This window comes from Aedes albopictus, chromosome 3 (genome assembly GCF_035046485.1).
Source record: "Aedes albopictus strain Foshan chromosome 3, AalbF5, whole genome shotgun sequence".
Taxonomy (NCBI): Eukaryota; Metazoa; Arthropoda; class Insecta; order Diptera; family Culicidae; genus Aedes; species Aedes albopictus.
The window spans coordinates 49,479,999-49,495,354 of record NC_085138.1 but is presented as its reverse complement, the minus strand read 5'-3'; the positions used below and the strand labels follow the sequence as shown (position 1 = coordinate 49,495,354).

Sequence of the window (15,356 nt, the reverse complement as noted above, 5' to 3'; positions counted from 1 at the left end):
ACAAAAACAAACGATGATGTGCGTTCTGAAATCTGCGTAACAATCCACCAACATTTTTTTTTTTTTGTTTTACTAATTCCAATTTGACTGAATCGCATTATTCACACTGCGATTAAGCTCTTTGTCACACACATGCCTTTGTTTTGTGCTCTGCTCGCACGCGCAAGGCGCAAGCAAGAAAAAACCAAGGTCACCATCAGCCGCTGCTGTGGCGTCATTATCACCACTGATTATCACTTTTAAGGCCACGCTGCGATTTCATTACCTTTTTTTCTTTAATTATTATTTATTGAATAATCACTATCTCACTTCACTAATTTACATATATTTTATTTTCTTTCATATTCTTTTAGCCATTTTCATTAGAAAAAAAAAATCTTCACTCTCACTAGAAGCAGATTCTATTCGCTCTGTTGCCCTTCTTTACTTTTCCTCTTCACGCATTTTGTTCGGTAATTTGTTGCATTGAAACTCATAATCACTTTAACCAAACAATAATGCACGGATCACTTATACATTACGCTTAATATCGATTTCGTAAAGCCGAAAAACCCACGCGATTCCGTTTTTTTATCCTCGTCGCCACTTGTGGTAACCGCGTGTGTTAAGAACGAGAGTGTACAAAAGACTGATTGTTCGGCTGCTGCGCTGATGCGCGTTAGCCAGCTATCGCGCCACCATGAATGTGCATGCATGCATACTAATGCGCTGTGCTAGGTGAACAAGTAAGACACTCGTCACCACACGAAGCAAAAACCAACTGGAGTTAGTTATTGACAGCTCTGCTCGCCTCAGGGCTCTTTTTTCTCGTTCCAGTTTCGTCAACATCAATCAGGCAGACCGAGCGGGGGTGACCACCGACGTCGGCGCACCGTCGATCTTGAGACGTTCTCGGTGGCTTTCGGCGGGACGCGGTAGCCAGCTTTCCGGCGCGGGAGCGAAGGGCTCGAAGGCAGCAACGATCGCATCGGTAATCGGAGGAGCGGATTGGTGAGCGAGTTGGCGCCAATCATGAATCGGACCGTAGGGTCGGCCGGGAACACGCATCCGGCAGGCGAGGAGGCCCGAGTGAGCGGTCGAGGTTTGTGATCGGTGGCGATGCGTGAGTACAAAGATGAGACAAATGTTAGTTTCTAAGTAAGAATAAGCAGCTAGGACGTAGAGAGAGGATTAGGCGTTTAGGTGGCACAATGCTAGGAGCCAAATAAAGATGTTGTCTAAATGAAGAAGCTTTGAGTTGGTGCTTTGATTGCCGTGTTTGTGCCCGAATTACCCTGCTATACGGTAGTCTTGCTCTACTGGTCGGGAAGTTAGCAACACTGGCGCCCAACTGAAAATCCACAAAATTTGAAACTACCGTTAGCGATTTTTTGGTTTTGGGTTTGATATATTTGGTTTTGTGTATATTGACTATCCGGCCTTGATAGTCAATACAATTTTAGCCCTTTACGCAGTAAGTTCGAAAGTAAAATGGACTTTACCCATTTGACTGACGAAGAGGTGACCTACGAGTTGGCTTTGCGCCACGTAGTCAACTTAGGTCCGACTACCCATAGAGGAAAAGTTCTTCGTCTTAAGGCTCTCGTCCAAGAAGAGAGCTTGAAAGACAACAAGCCCACTAGCTCAGAACACGTCATGAGTCCCCAATCCAACTTAGAACTTTGCGAAGCGCAAGTTCATCAGCTTCACATCAGCTGCGAAGCAGCCATTCGTACAGCTGACAGTGTAACTTTAAACCAAATTCGGACACGTCTTCATCATTACCGCGACCGTCTACAGTTGATTCGTCCGCCAAGTGAATCGCGGGATACGCATGCAATGCTAACGGTGCATGTCGACGTGCTTTTAAACAAGCTGAACGGAACAAGTGTAGTGAATAGTGTACCGCGAAGTGAGAGTGTTGTGGCTCAAGCAACTTCGACTGGAGCCATAAGAAGGTACAACGGCGGAGATGAAGGAGCAGTCGGAGGAGAAACCACGATGCCAGTGGAAAGCATTTCAAGACAAGACACCACACCACCATCGGTAGCGCAGCCACCGCTAGTGACGTCATTCTCGGGTGGGCAAGGCAGAGGATTGTTGTTTTCGAGTTCGTTCCAAACGCGAGACAGCGAAGAAGCAGAACCAGCAGATACGAGGCACCGAAACAGCTCACCTCCCCCTCCCTACCTGCCTAGAGAGCGGGAAACATGGAACCCGTCGACCAGGGAACAACAATCGCGGGATAACCGCGAGTTACAAGCAAGAATCAGGGAGATGCAGGAGAGAGAACAACACATGCGTGAGGAGTACTACAGAATGCGAGACGACCTGGAGCGGTTGATCCGTCGAGAGCGACCAGTACCGGAACGAGCGGACGATCGCCGAATACAGAAGGCCGTTCACAACTGGCCATTCAAGTTCCGCGGCGAAAAGGACACGATATCACTCAACGTGTTCCTAGATCGCGTGGAAACGTTCGCAAGGTCAGAAGGCATGAGTGACGCCACACTCCTGAGCTCCATCAAACACCTACTACAGGAGGACGCCATCGACTGGTACTCACGAGCAACCTCGCAAAACTTGTTGCGAACCTGGGACCAATTCAAGCGAGAGATTCGAAGAGAATTCCTGCCCAGCGGCTACTCCCAAATTCTTCGTCTGGAAGCTAGCTTCCGGTTCCAAGGAAGAGAGGAATCCTTCGCGAAATTCTATCGCGACATTTCAGCGCTTTTTCGCTTCGTCGATCCACCCATACCAGACGACGAGAAGTTCTTCCTGGTGAAGAAGAACATGAACGAGAACTACGCAGCCATCGTCACAGCAGCGAGGCCTCGTTCACTGGAAGAAATGGTGGAAGTCTGCACCGGATACGACGAGACGAGAATGCTTCTGAACAGACAACGCAGGATTCCGATTCCGCACAGCGCGCTTCTGGAACCGAACTTTGCTACGCCAGTAGTAACCAGCAGACCACCACCGGTTCAGCATCACCAACAGCCACAGCGGTTCAACAGGATTCACGCCGTGGAAGTAGAAGGCGCTTATGAGAACGAAGCGGTAGAGGAAGGACCAGAAGATGATTGGCAGCACACAATCGACGAACTGGTTGAGCAAGTCAACGCGCTGAAGATGAACCTGGAGCGGAAATCTGCGAGGCCAATCTTTGCCGCACGCGACGAGAAGCAGTCCAGGTCGACGGACAGGTACAACCGAACAGAAGCTGATGTTCTGCGAGCAGCGCGACAGTACACAAGAGAAGCGCAAGCTCCGGCACAGCAGCAACGGCCACAAGCCGCATCGTTCCAGACTCGGCCACCACAACAGCAGCAAGAACAGCCGCAAAGAGCACAGAGCTGGCAAGTACGACAGTGGATGCCAAGTTCGGATCAGAGCGACAACAACCGAAGAAGCCAACGTCTGCTGCCAGAACCAGGCAGGCAACGGGAAGATCGCCACATACAACAGGAAGAAGCTCCGAACGATCAACGACCAGCAATGCTCTGCTGGAACTGCGACGAGGAAGGCCACAGATTCACGGACTGTCCGAAACCGCAAGCCATTCTCTTCTGCTACCGGTGTGGACGGAAGGGCTACTCGTTGCGCAGTTGCTTCACGTGTCGCACGGACGCGTTAAACTACCCAGCGGAGAACCAGCAATAGAGGGGAGCAGCTCTCCGCAAAATCTCGGAGACCCCTCCGACATCCCGGAATTTCAAAACCTCAACTCGATCATTATCAACCCCGGAAGTGACAATAGACCGCACGCCGTCATATCAGTGCTGGGCAAGGAGTTAACAGCTTTGCTGGATAGCGGAGCAAACTGCTCCCTACTAGGAGGAAAAAGAGTCGAGCTGGCGGAAGACTGCGGTTTGCAGAAAGGAACCGTCAGCGGCGGAATAAAAACGGCGGACGGCACAAGACACAACATTTCGCATTTCGTCTATCTCCCAATAGTGTACAACAACCGCAACGAAGTTCTTCCAGTGCTTTTGGTACCTTCGATTCCAGACTGCGTCATCCTAGGAATGAACTTCTGGGAAAAATTTGGCGTCAAAGCGGTGTGTTGCACACTAGAAGCGAAGCAGGAAGACCAGATCAGCGAAGACCAGGAGATGAAGCAGCTCAGCCCCGAACAACAACGGCGCCTAGAGCAGGCGATCCAGAAGTTTCCGAAAGCGGTAGAGGGAAGACTAGGAAGCACGAAGCTGTACGAGCATCGAATCGATGTGGGGAATGCACCGCCCCGTAAACAACGGCATTACCCTATGTCGCCGTATGTTCTACAGGAGGTCAACAAAGAGATCGACCGGATGATAGCGCTGGACGTCATTGAGGAGGCGCAGTTCTCGCCATGGAACAATCCGCTGGTCGCCGTCAAGAAGAAAACTGGGCAGTATCGCGTCTGTCTGGACGCGCGTCACCTCAACTCCATCATGGTGAACGAGGGCTATCCGATACCCCAGATTGCAGCGATCACCAACAACCTCCGAAGCAGCAAATACATCTCTTCGATCGATCTCAAGGATGCCTTCTGGCAGCTACCACTTCATCCAGGTTCGAGACAACTGACAGCCTTCACCGTTCCATCCAGAGGCCACTTCCAATTCAAGGTGGTGCCTTTCGGGCTGTGTACGGCAAGTCAAGCCCTAGCGAGACTTATGACCCACCTATTCGCCGATCTAGAACCGCTGGTATTCCATTACCTAGACGACATCATCATCTGTTCCGAGACATTCGAAGAGCATATCGCTCTGCTCGAAGAAGTAGCCCGCCGGCTACGCCAAGCGAATCTCACGATTTCATCGGAGAAGTCCAAGTTCTGCCGGAAAAGCATGAAGTACCTAGGCTACGTGATCGACGAGCAAGGTTGGCGAGTAGACGACGAGAAGATCCAAGCGATCGTACAATTCCCGACTCCAACAACGCGCAAAGAAGTGCAGCGATTTCTCGGTGTTTGCAACTGGTACCGACGCTTCATTGCCGGTTTCTCGCAGCTAGCAGCTCCGCTAACAAACTTGACGTCAGGAAAGACCAAGTTCCGTTGGAATCCGATAGCTGAAGAAGCGTTCCTAAAGCTGAAAGCAGCTCTGGTTTCGGCACCGGTACTGGCGATGCCGGACTACAGCAAACCGTTCGCCATAGCGTGCGATGCCAGCGACACAGCAATCGGAGCAGTGCTAACGCAGGAGATCAACGGCGAGGAACATCCCATCAGCTACTTCTCGCAGAAGTTGTCAGCGTCGGAGAGAAAGTACTCGGTCACGGAGCGGGAGTGCCTCGCAGTGATCCGAGCGATCGAGAAGTTTAGAGGCTACGTAGAAGGAATCCGGTTCATTGTCCACTGTGACCATGCAGCACTCAGCTACCTGAAGTCGATGAAGAACCCGACGGCTTTGATGAGCCGGTGGCTGTTGCGTCTGAACGCGTTTGATTTCGAGATCCGGTACAGGAAGGGTTCCATCAACGTTGTTCCAGATGCTCTCTCGAGGACGGTGGCAGAAGCAGTCTTCACGGTAGACCAAGTCCTGGATCCGTGGTACAGGAAGCTGGTGGACAGAGTAAAGAGCGAAGGAGATAAGTTCCCGGACTTCCGCATAGCAAACGACACGCTATTCAAGAACTGCCGTTGCAAGGACGAAGTCGGAGCAGTTTACCACAAGTGGAAGCAAGTCGTTCCGAAAGAAGAGAGGTTCCAGCTAATCCGAAGATTCCATGACGAACCGGCAGCAGCGCATCTTGGTTTCTACAAGACCTGGCACAAGCTACAAGCCCACTACTACTGGCCACAGATGCAACAGGAGATTCACGATTACGTTATGAACTGTGCGACCTGCAAAGCGTGCAAGGCACCGGGGAAAAGAATGATGCCGCAAATGGGAAACCCGAAGCCGGCGAAGACCCCTTGGGAGATGATTTCGGTGGACTTTGTCGGTCCGCTCACACGTTCCAAACGAGGAAACACGGTTTTGTTGGTAGTAGTAGACTGGGTCAGCAAGTATGTGATCGTCAAGCCGATGCGTACATAAGAACATTTGTAAATGCTCCGACTTATGAGTAAAAATTTGTTCCGCCAAGAACAAATTAAGCACCTCTGTAATGCCTACCATCATCGACTCGCAATCCTGAAACTCGCGCTCATGTTAACCACCGCACACCACACACACAAAGCACTCCATTCCGATCACGCAGGCCTCGATCGGATACGTTGAGTATCGAGCTCGGAAACGAGAGAGGCAAACATTGCATTACGGCTCGACGGCAGCATACACACAAGCGACGTTCATCGAGAGAGCACTGTTCATTCCCAGAGAAAGGGAGGCTTTTTTTCTCAAGCACAACTACCATCACCGGCAATCAGGCGGAGGAAGCTGATCACGCGATCGTTCATAGTGCCAGCAGTTTGCAAGCATCCATCGGTCGAAACGGTAGTGGCTCACGTTACGGGCGTAGAAGTGGCTCCAGCTTCAAAAAAAGAGGTGGAAAATTGATTTGCTGTTGGAGGCAATTTCAGTTACACGAAAAAGGTGAACTCGGCCTTTGCATCGGTGAGGTGAGTCTATTTATCGCCCGACCAGATACAGGTGGAAAACTAACTGGTTTGTTCCATCACCAGACCGACGCTTAGTGCAGCCAACAAAAGGAGGCGGCCATTTTGCACCACCACGAGATTGCCAAGCCACATGTTCTGGAGAAAACTGCACCTCATTCGACGTATTTCGTGCACATCCGAACGCGATTAGCGCTGTTTCCCCCCGGGTGAGTGAGCATTTTCGACTTTGCGAGAGACATCCGTCTAATGACCGTTTTTCTAGTTTGACCGTCGGTGAACTCGGTGGTGGCACTCGCCGTCCGTGCAATTGGCAGATCAAACCGCACGAGTGTCAGTTTTGCATCGTGGCCCACCAGTGAAGATCATTCAGCCGCCCGGCGGGACATCTTGCACGATCAGCCGAGGTCAAGCGCTGACGGAAGAGGCAAGAAACCGTGACGATCCGTATACACCGAGAGGACAGGAGCAAAGAGCCTTCGTCAAAGAAGTATGCTGCGAAGCAAAAACCAACTGGAGTTAGTTATTGACAGCTCTGCTCGCCTCAGGGCTCTTTTTTCTCGTTCCAGTTTCGTCAACATCAATCAGGCAGACCGAGCGGGGGTGACCACCGACGTCGGCGCACCGTCGATCTTGAGACGTTCTCGGTGGCTTTCGGCGGGACGCGGTAGCCAGCTTTCCGGCGCGGGAGCGAAGGGCTCGAAGGCAGCAACGATCGCATCGGTAATCGGAGGAGCGGATTGGTGAGCGAGTTGGCGCCAATCATGAATCGGACCGTAGGGTCGGCCGGGAACACGCATCCGGCAGGCGAGGAGGCCCGAGTGAGCGGTCGAGGTTTGTGATCGGTGGCGATGCGTGAGTACAAAGATGAGACAAATGTTAGTTTCTAAGTAAGAATAAGCAGCTAGGACGTAGAGAGAGGATTAGGCGTTTAGGTGGCACAATGCTAGGAGCCAAATAAAGATGTTGTCTAAATGAAGAAGCTTTGAGTTGGTGCTTTGATTGCCGTGTTTCTGCCCGAATTACCCTGCTATACGGTAGTCTTGCTCTACTGGTCGGGAAGTTTGCAACAGTATTTTTTGTCGACGACATAATACCTGCACAATACCAAAACAGGTTATTTCCAATACCGGGATAACCGACCAATACCTTGTCTTGGTATGATACCTGACTTTGATATGCTGCAGTTATGTGCCAGTTATTCGTTCCTGCTCGGGAATCTCTTACTTATATTTTTGAAAAATCCTGAAACTTCTTAAGGTATCTTTTGTGATATTTCTGAAGGAATTCCTGAATGTTTCAGAAGGAATCTATGAAGGAATTTCTGCAAGAATCCTTTGAGGAATTTGCAGGAATCCCTGGATATATTCTTAAACGAATACCTGGAGGATTATGTGAAAAAATTGTAAGGAATATTCTGAAAAGAGTGGCTAAACATTTTTTTATTAATAAAAAGAAAATCGCGTTAAGTACTGTTCCTTTGAATTCCACTAAGAATTTGCATCCTTTGACAGATACGTATTTCGACCTCAACTGTAAGGTCGTCTTCAGTGTCTTGTACTTTATCTTATACACAGTTTTTTCGCTTTATCTTATACATTTTAATTTTCTCATCAAAGTCGTCAAAGAACCACTTATAGAGCTTCCAAAAACGCACATTATCGTGCGCTGAGAATGTTGCTACGTCATTCCGTTCAAAAGATATTGATGGTTTTCTAGAAAAAATAGGCACTTTTCAAGTATTTTTTACTTGAATTACAGAAATAACACCTCTCTAATTTTTTGATACGTTTTATAACAATATTTCTTCTTTTGAATGCTGGAAAAATATATTTTTTATCTTTGCCCCAACTCGTAATATCGCCTTTTGAATAAACTATGATTTTTAAAGAAAAACACTCATAACTTTTGAACCAAAAGAGATAACGATCGTCTCAGCGCACGAAACGACGCGTTTTCAAATGCTCTACAAGTGACTCTTGGGCGACTTTGATGAGAAATTGAAACCGAAAAAGTTAAAGCCCGAAAACCTGTTTTTCTTGAATCACCCTAAGCTAATTCAGAAATATATCTCTAGATCGGTCAATTTTAAAGCTACAAAAAACTGTCTTCAGCAAACTTGCTCAAAATTGATAGGTCTCCAACTTTTCCGAAGAATGTATATAGTTATTCTTGCAAATAAAAAAGTTTGGTTTCCAATTTCTGTGAAAATATGGACCACCCGAATTTTCATGTACAGTCAGGTTTTTTTTACGCGGGGGATACGTACCGCGTAAAAAAAAACTCAGTTCAAAATTCGAAAAACCGCGTAAAAAAGTCTCACCATTTCTCGACGAATCATGCAAAAATAAGACGATGAATTTTTTTTTTGTATGTAGATTTTTTTTACGCGGCCGCGTAAATGAAAACCGCGTAAAAAAAGACCTGACTGTACATTGAAAAGAGGGCCTTATTATTAGTAACAACTTTGTGGTCTTGTCTAAAAAATCATTTGAAGGCGCTGCATGCATCTTTCCTCGTAAATCCGGTTCGTGGACCACTGTGCAGCGTAACAAAAATTAACTTTTGGTCTTTCTCAAGATCAAACTTATGTGTCTGCCAGATTTTGGGCCGCTGAATCCGAATCCGGGCTCCGGTTTGCTCCAGTACGTCACAATTTTGAGCTATACCTCAATTTGTAGGGCACTACATGCGATGTTGGGCTTTTTTGACTGCACGCCATTAAGCATGGAAATATTTTTTTCAACCAATCAATGCAAAATTTGGTCAATTAACATCTAAATTAACGACTCATGCAAAATATTTCGTTTTACCAAATCAAATTTGATAGATTTAAGCATTTTTGCGCTGTTGCGCTGTGTAATCCGTTAAGATATACAAAATAGACTCGCTTTACAAAAGAATAATTGAGGATCTTCAATGTAGGGTAATGATTCCCTTATTAAGCATGTGGCTCCCATTTTCATCCTACGCAAAACAAAGGTTTGAAGCACTGTTTGTTTTGTTTCTTATTTTTGTAATTTTTGTTAGAAGTGAGCACGCATGAAAACGAAAAGAACGGGATCAATCGGTGCCGTGATCGCTTGTTTTCGAATAAGATGAAATTGGGAGCGTAAGATTACTGATGGCACACAAACCCTACATATTGCCGCAAGAAATCATAAAAAGTATTACAAAAGATTCACGACAAGAACTCCAGCAAAATGTTAAGAAACAATAATTAATTATTAATCAACCACTGCAGATGTTTCACTAATATCTCTACTAATAAAAAATACGTCTTAAATCTAGGGGCTAGACAGATCTAACGAGAGCAAATCTGTATTCGAGGTGTAGTTCAGAATTCCTCACAGTTCCTCAAAATTTCTCCCGTTAAGGAGAAACTTCAGAGAACACAAACATGGCTGCCACTATGGCCGACTTGGTCTCCTACTCACGTTTTCAAGAGCACCAATCTTGAACATTCGTGAACAAATGCTCTCGATTTGGAGAAGCAGCATCTTTTAGCAAGTGAGCAAAGCCAGGATTAACAAGTGTGGCTTGGTTTGATGCTTCGTTCGTCAGATTTGTGCCTCTAAAGTTTGTATGCACAATTGCAATGGGATTTCTTGATGTTTCACCACCGACGAACCGACGTGACAGCTAGAACAAATAAATTCAAATTTGTTGTCCCCGACGCCATGATGATAAATAGCCAGGATGATGAGCAAAGCCAGGATTAACAAGTGCGGCCTGGTTTGATGCTTCGTTCGTCAGATTTGTGCCTCTAAAGTTTGTATGCACAATTGCAATGGGATTTCTTGATGTTTCACCACCGACGAACCGATGTGACAGCTAGAACAAATAAATTCAAATTTGTTGTCCCCGACGCCATGATGATAAATAGCCAAACACTACCGCCTCCTCTATAACGGTTCGCGTTGTTTTGATAGCTTGACTTCAAAACCCCGTGTATTCATATAGGAAAAGGTTCGCGCCTGAGCTAATTTGACAGAAGCGTTCGCTCGCTTTGCTGGTCGACCGTTAAATTTAGGGGGGACACTTTTGAAACACCACTGTCACGTCGGTGGTTTCACCTTAATGCTAAAGTGTGATCTGGCACCAATGCCAAACTGCAAAATGTTGCGTGTGCTGAATGAAACCAGCGGGGTAAGATGGTACCGTCTACCCCCGTTGGTTTGAACGACACCTCATGCAAACCAACGGGGTTAATTTTTTAATTTGAACTTCTAGTAGCCCTGTGGGCATCGAAAAACACACTGATGGTAACCCCTTTTGCTGTTTTGTTTTGATTCTGCGTTCCGTTTCACCCCGTTCCATGAGCAGAATGACGTTTGAACCATTTTTAGTTTGAACAATGTGCAGATTAGAGGGGGTCAAATTAAAAAGTGTTCAGATTAGATGAGGTCAAACCAACGGGGGTAGACGGTACCTAATAAGCTATTTTACGAGACGTTCTACCGGTGGGCCGCTCTTTGTTATTGTTTACATTTGATGTTTTTGTTTTCGCGAAAAGTAGCATAACAATTGGTGAGCGCCAATCAGATTTTAGCTGGCAGAGATGTTTCGGTTTCTAATGCGGCATGTATCAATCCCCCGAGCTGCATCCTGCATCAAGTCACTAGCAGATGAAAAAACATCCCCGCGGTCTACAGGTATTGATTATAGTGGACGGATTGACGCATTTTTGCATCTAAATGAACCCCGTTTGTTAGATGGGCCTGTATCACATGTTATGCTAGCGAAAATGTAAATAAATGGGCCCAGCGGTTGGACTTCAAAACTGGTAAACATTCAAAAAACAGCTGATTTGAAACGTCTCATAAAATGCCTTATACACGTACTGTCACACTTTCCTGGACCAACTGTTATTTGGACTGTTATTTTGGATTTTGGCTATAGATACGTCGTTTGTTTTTCTCATATAAAACGGTGTATCTATCAGCAAAGTTGTATTGTCTATCCGGTTGGAATCAAGACCGACATTCAATCAAAAATTGTCATTTTCTTTGTCCATAAGTGTCGCAACTGTTTCGCATCTAGTGCGCTGTGTTGCTGACAGCAACGGGAAGGATGCGTGCTACCTTTGACAAGATTGAAAAACGTCGCGAGTTGGGTCGCGTCGCGACTTGATTGTGCGAAGTCCGTTTGGTGGCGGCCCGACAATACAGTAGACGTTCGATAACTGCAACATGTTTACGTTTCACTTAGCGAACGAAAGTCCAATAACTGCAACGACTGACAGTGTCAACAAGCCATCAATTGACGTAAAATGAACGAAAAATTCATCCGACTGTTCATAAGGGCTAACATGGCGCACCATTTTGACGTTTGGCGGTGCGATAACTGCAAATTTGTTGCACTTAACGGACTTGCAGTTAAAAAGCATTGCAGTTAAACCGTTTGCACCGACCGAACGTCTACTGTACATGCAACTAAAAACCCGGATTTGTTTACATTGCTAGTTACGTCGGATTGAAAAGTTATGCTTGATATATCTACTGAAATTTTTACTGTGCTTCCAACAGGCCTTTGTGATTTCGTTTTCCATTCGTCCCCTAATCGGTTTTTCTTTTTTTGGCTGTTGCTTGAGTTTGACAGCTCTCTCTGATGCATGCACGTTTATGTTTTCATTTTACGTTCGTCGCGAGTGCGAGCACATGTTTTTCGGTCGGTTCGGTTCAGTTCGGAACATCGGAACGGATAAAATTGCGGAGAAAAGTCGATTATCGGACAGTTTTAGTCATCATCAGCCACAATGGGCAAGAAAGGAAAAGTAGGAAAAGACCGGAAGGATAAGTTCTACAAATTAGCCAAGGAAACCGGTGAGTAAACAATCTGGGATGGTGGCTGGTATGAGCGCAGTTGATACGGTGATGTCTTTTCAGGATACCGTTCTCGTGCCGCCTTCAAGCTTATCCAGCTGAATCGTCGCTTTGGGTTCCTTCAGCAGTCGCAGGTTTGCATTGATCTTTGCGCTGCGCCGGGAGGATGGATGCAAGTGGCGAAGCAGAACATGCCGGTGTCCAGTGTGGTGGTTGGAATCGATCTGTTCCCGATTAAAAACGTCCCCGGATGTATCAGTTTGGTGGGGGACATTACCAGCGACAAGACGAAGGCAGATTTGGCAAAGGAGTTGAAGACCTGGAAGGCCGACGTGGTGTTGAATGACGGTGCCCCGAATGTGGGTAGGAACTGGTTGTTCGATGCGTACCAGCAGGTCTGTTTGACGTTGAGCGCGGTGAAGTTGGCAACGCAGTTCCTTCGACCTGGAGGGTGGTTCGTAACGAAGGTTTTCCGCTCCAAGGATTACAATGCACTGATTTGGGTGTTGAAGCAGCTGTTCAAGAAGGTGCATGCGACGAAGCCATCGGCTTCGAGAAACGAATCGGCGGAAATTTTCGTTGTTTGTCAGCACTACCGGGCGCCGGATAAGATCGATCCAAGGTTCCTGGATGCGAAATATGTGTTTGAGGAGTTGGACGTTGAACCGCAGGTGAAAGTGAACCTGCTCAAGGAGGTGGAGAAGGCCAAGAAGCCCAAGGTTGAAGGCTACGATGGGACGGACGTTCGCAAGATTATCACCGTGACGGAGTTTTTGAAGGAAGAGAAACCTCTTGCTTTGTTGGGTCGTGTTACCGAGATTAAGTTTGACGACAAGGCCATTTCAAACCATCCCCGAACGACTACGGAGATCAAAGAATGCTGCAAGGATATCAAAGTCCTGGGAAGGAAAGATTTGCGAGATTTGCTGAAATGGCACAAGATGATGAGCAGCGAACTGTTCCCGCAGGAGGAACAACAAGAGGAAGTCAAGGGCAAAGGCAAGAAGATCACTAAATTGAATGAACAACTCGAAAAGGAAGAAAATGAGGAGGATGACGAGGAAACGGTCGAGTTGAAGTCTATGGAAAAGGAGATCGCCGAACTTAGGAAAGAGGAGGAACAGGATGCCAAGCGGAAACGAAAGAAGGCCAACAAAGAACGCGCCAAGCTGAACGAAAAGTTGAGCTTAAAGATGGTCATCAAGGGAGATGAAGGACCTACCGAGACGGCGGATGCCATGATGTTCAGTTTGAATGCGGTGCGGAGTAAGAAGCAGATGGACGATCTGCTGGACGCCGATCCGGATGTTCTTATGGAGCCAGGTTTCCACGATGATGATGATGACGGTTTGCCTAAGAAAAAGCAGAAGTTCGTCAAGTATGATAAGGAAACGAAGGGAGATCTGTACGAAGATGATAAGATTCTAGCGAAAAAATCAGACGATGAAGATAGCGATGCAGATTTGGATCGGGAAGGGCTTGGATTGGATGATACGGAGGAGTTACAATTCGAGAAAGATGACGAGGCCGAGGAAGATGTGGACAGTGACAATCCAGACGCGCAAAATCCTTTGATAACAGATTTGGACTATCGGGATAAAGATGAGAAGCGTCGTCAGAAGGCGCAGTTATGGTTTGAGAAAGATACATTTAAGAATGTATTGGCGGGTGAAGACCAAGCAGTTGATTACGATCTGGATCGTTTAACGGAGATGTACAGAAAATCGGGAGCTAAAATCATTGGAGACGACGACAAAGATAAGCCGTTGGGTAAGAAAGCTCGCCAAAGAGCGAAACACGACGTCGCCAAGGAAGATTCCTCCTCGGATGACTCGGATTCTGAAGCAGAAGCAGAAGAAGATCAAAGCTACGAACACAAAACCGTGGAGAAAGTTGGCGGTAAGGATGGTTTCGAAGTCGTTTCAACCGAAAAACGCGAGAAGAAGGTCAAACTGAACGAACAGGAACTGGCCTTGGGACAGTTGCTCGTCAGCGGCAAGAAAACCCGTCGAGATTTGATAGACGCCGCGTGGAATCGGTACATGTTCAATGATAGTAATCTACCAGACTGGTTCGTCAAGGATGAAGAGAAGACCATGAAGAAGCAGGCACCGGTGCCACACGAAGTCGCAGAAACGTACAAGAAGAGCCTCGAGGAGATGAATGTGCGGTCGATCAAGAAGGTGATGGAGGCCAAGGCCCGCAAGAAGAAGCACGCCACCAAGCGGCTGGAGAAGATTAAGAAGAAGGCCGAAACTATCATGGAGAACGTGGACAACACAAACCAGGAGAAGATCCGGCTGCTGAAGAAGTAAGTTACCTACTCCGTTTTCCTCATTTTAGATCATAGTCGACTAACTGAACTCTTACACAATTTCAGACTGTACAAAAAGACGGACGCCAAGAAGAAGGACATTACGTACGTGGTGGCCAAGAAGTCCGGCACCAGCGGAAAGAAGGTTCGCCGACCGAAGGGTGTGGAAGGACGGTTCAAGGTGGTCGATCCGCGTATGAAGAAGGATAGGCGAGCCATGGACGCCAAGGAGCGGCGGTCAGCCAAGAAGGGAGGAGGAAAGAAAGGGGGCAAAGCCAAGCCCGGAAAGGGAGGTAAAGGCAAGAAGAAGTAAACGGGCAAAACGGTAAGTTTTATCGTTGTGTTTCTTTGTCCTTCTGTGTGGTGAGTCACCGTGTGACGGGAATTTTTAGTTAAGAATATATTGCTGAGAAAAATGAAGTAAGATTCACTTTTTGTCTGAAACGTATCCATTCTACTTGAACGTTTTTTTTTCATATAAGATTTTTATCTAATTCTTGTCTAACTAAGCATCGACCAATAATGATGCCACTCAGTGATGGTAAAAACTCAAATTCTCAAATCTCATGGTTGAGTTGTTTGACGCGCGATTCTTGACTCGACAAACTCACCGCTGAAAAAATCATGCATGAGTTGATTCGCGATTTCACTCATTGATTTATTTCTTGGTGTACTTATTATTTACATC

At 46.9% G+C, this 15,356-nt stretch overlaps 2 protein-coding genes across 4 annotated transcripts in view; both read left to right on the top strand.

Moving 5' to 3' along the window:
• Positions 1-3,652, top strand: part of LOC115265398 (uncharacterized) — a 52,443-nt gene extending 48,791 nt beyond the window's left edge. For 2 of the 3 annotated variants that reach the window (XM_062855185.1, XM_062855186.1), the window contains exon 2: positions 796-3,652. In XM_062855185.1, coding sequence (XP_062711169.1) covers positions 1,471-3,642 — 2,172 coding nt within the window. In that variant the 5' untranslated portion in view covers positions 796-1,470 and the 3' untranslated portion in view covers positions 3,643-3,652. Of the gene's footprint in view, positions 1-5; positions 726-795 lie in introns of those variants that run through there. The other variant, XM_062855187.1, reaches the window with a different exon arrangement.
• An 8,337-nt stretch (positions 3,653-11,989) lies between these two features.
• Positions 11,990-15,088, top strand: LOC109410394 (pre-rRNA 2'-O-ribose RNA methyltransferase FTSJ3). The gene is made up of 3 exons (XM_019683947.3): positions 11,990-12,354; positions 12,418-14,665; positions 14,735-15,088. Exons 1-3 carry the CDS (start codon positions 12,288-12,290, stop codon positions 14,979-14,981), a joined length of 2,562 nt encoding a protein of 853 aa, XP_019539492.2. The 5' UTR covers positions 11,990-12,287; the 3' UTR covers positions 14,982-15,088.
• Positions 15,089-15,356: the final 268 nt, after the last annotated feature.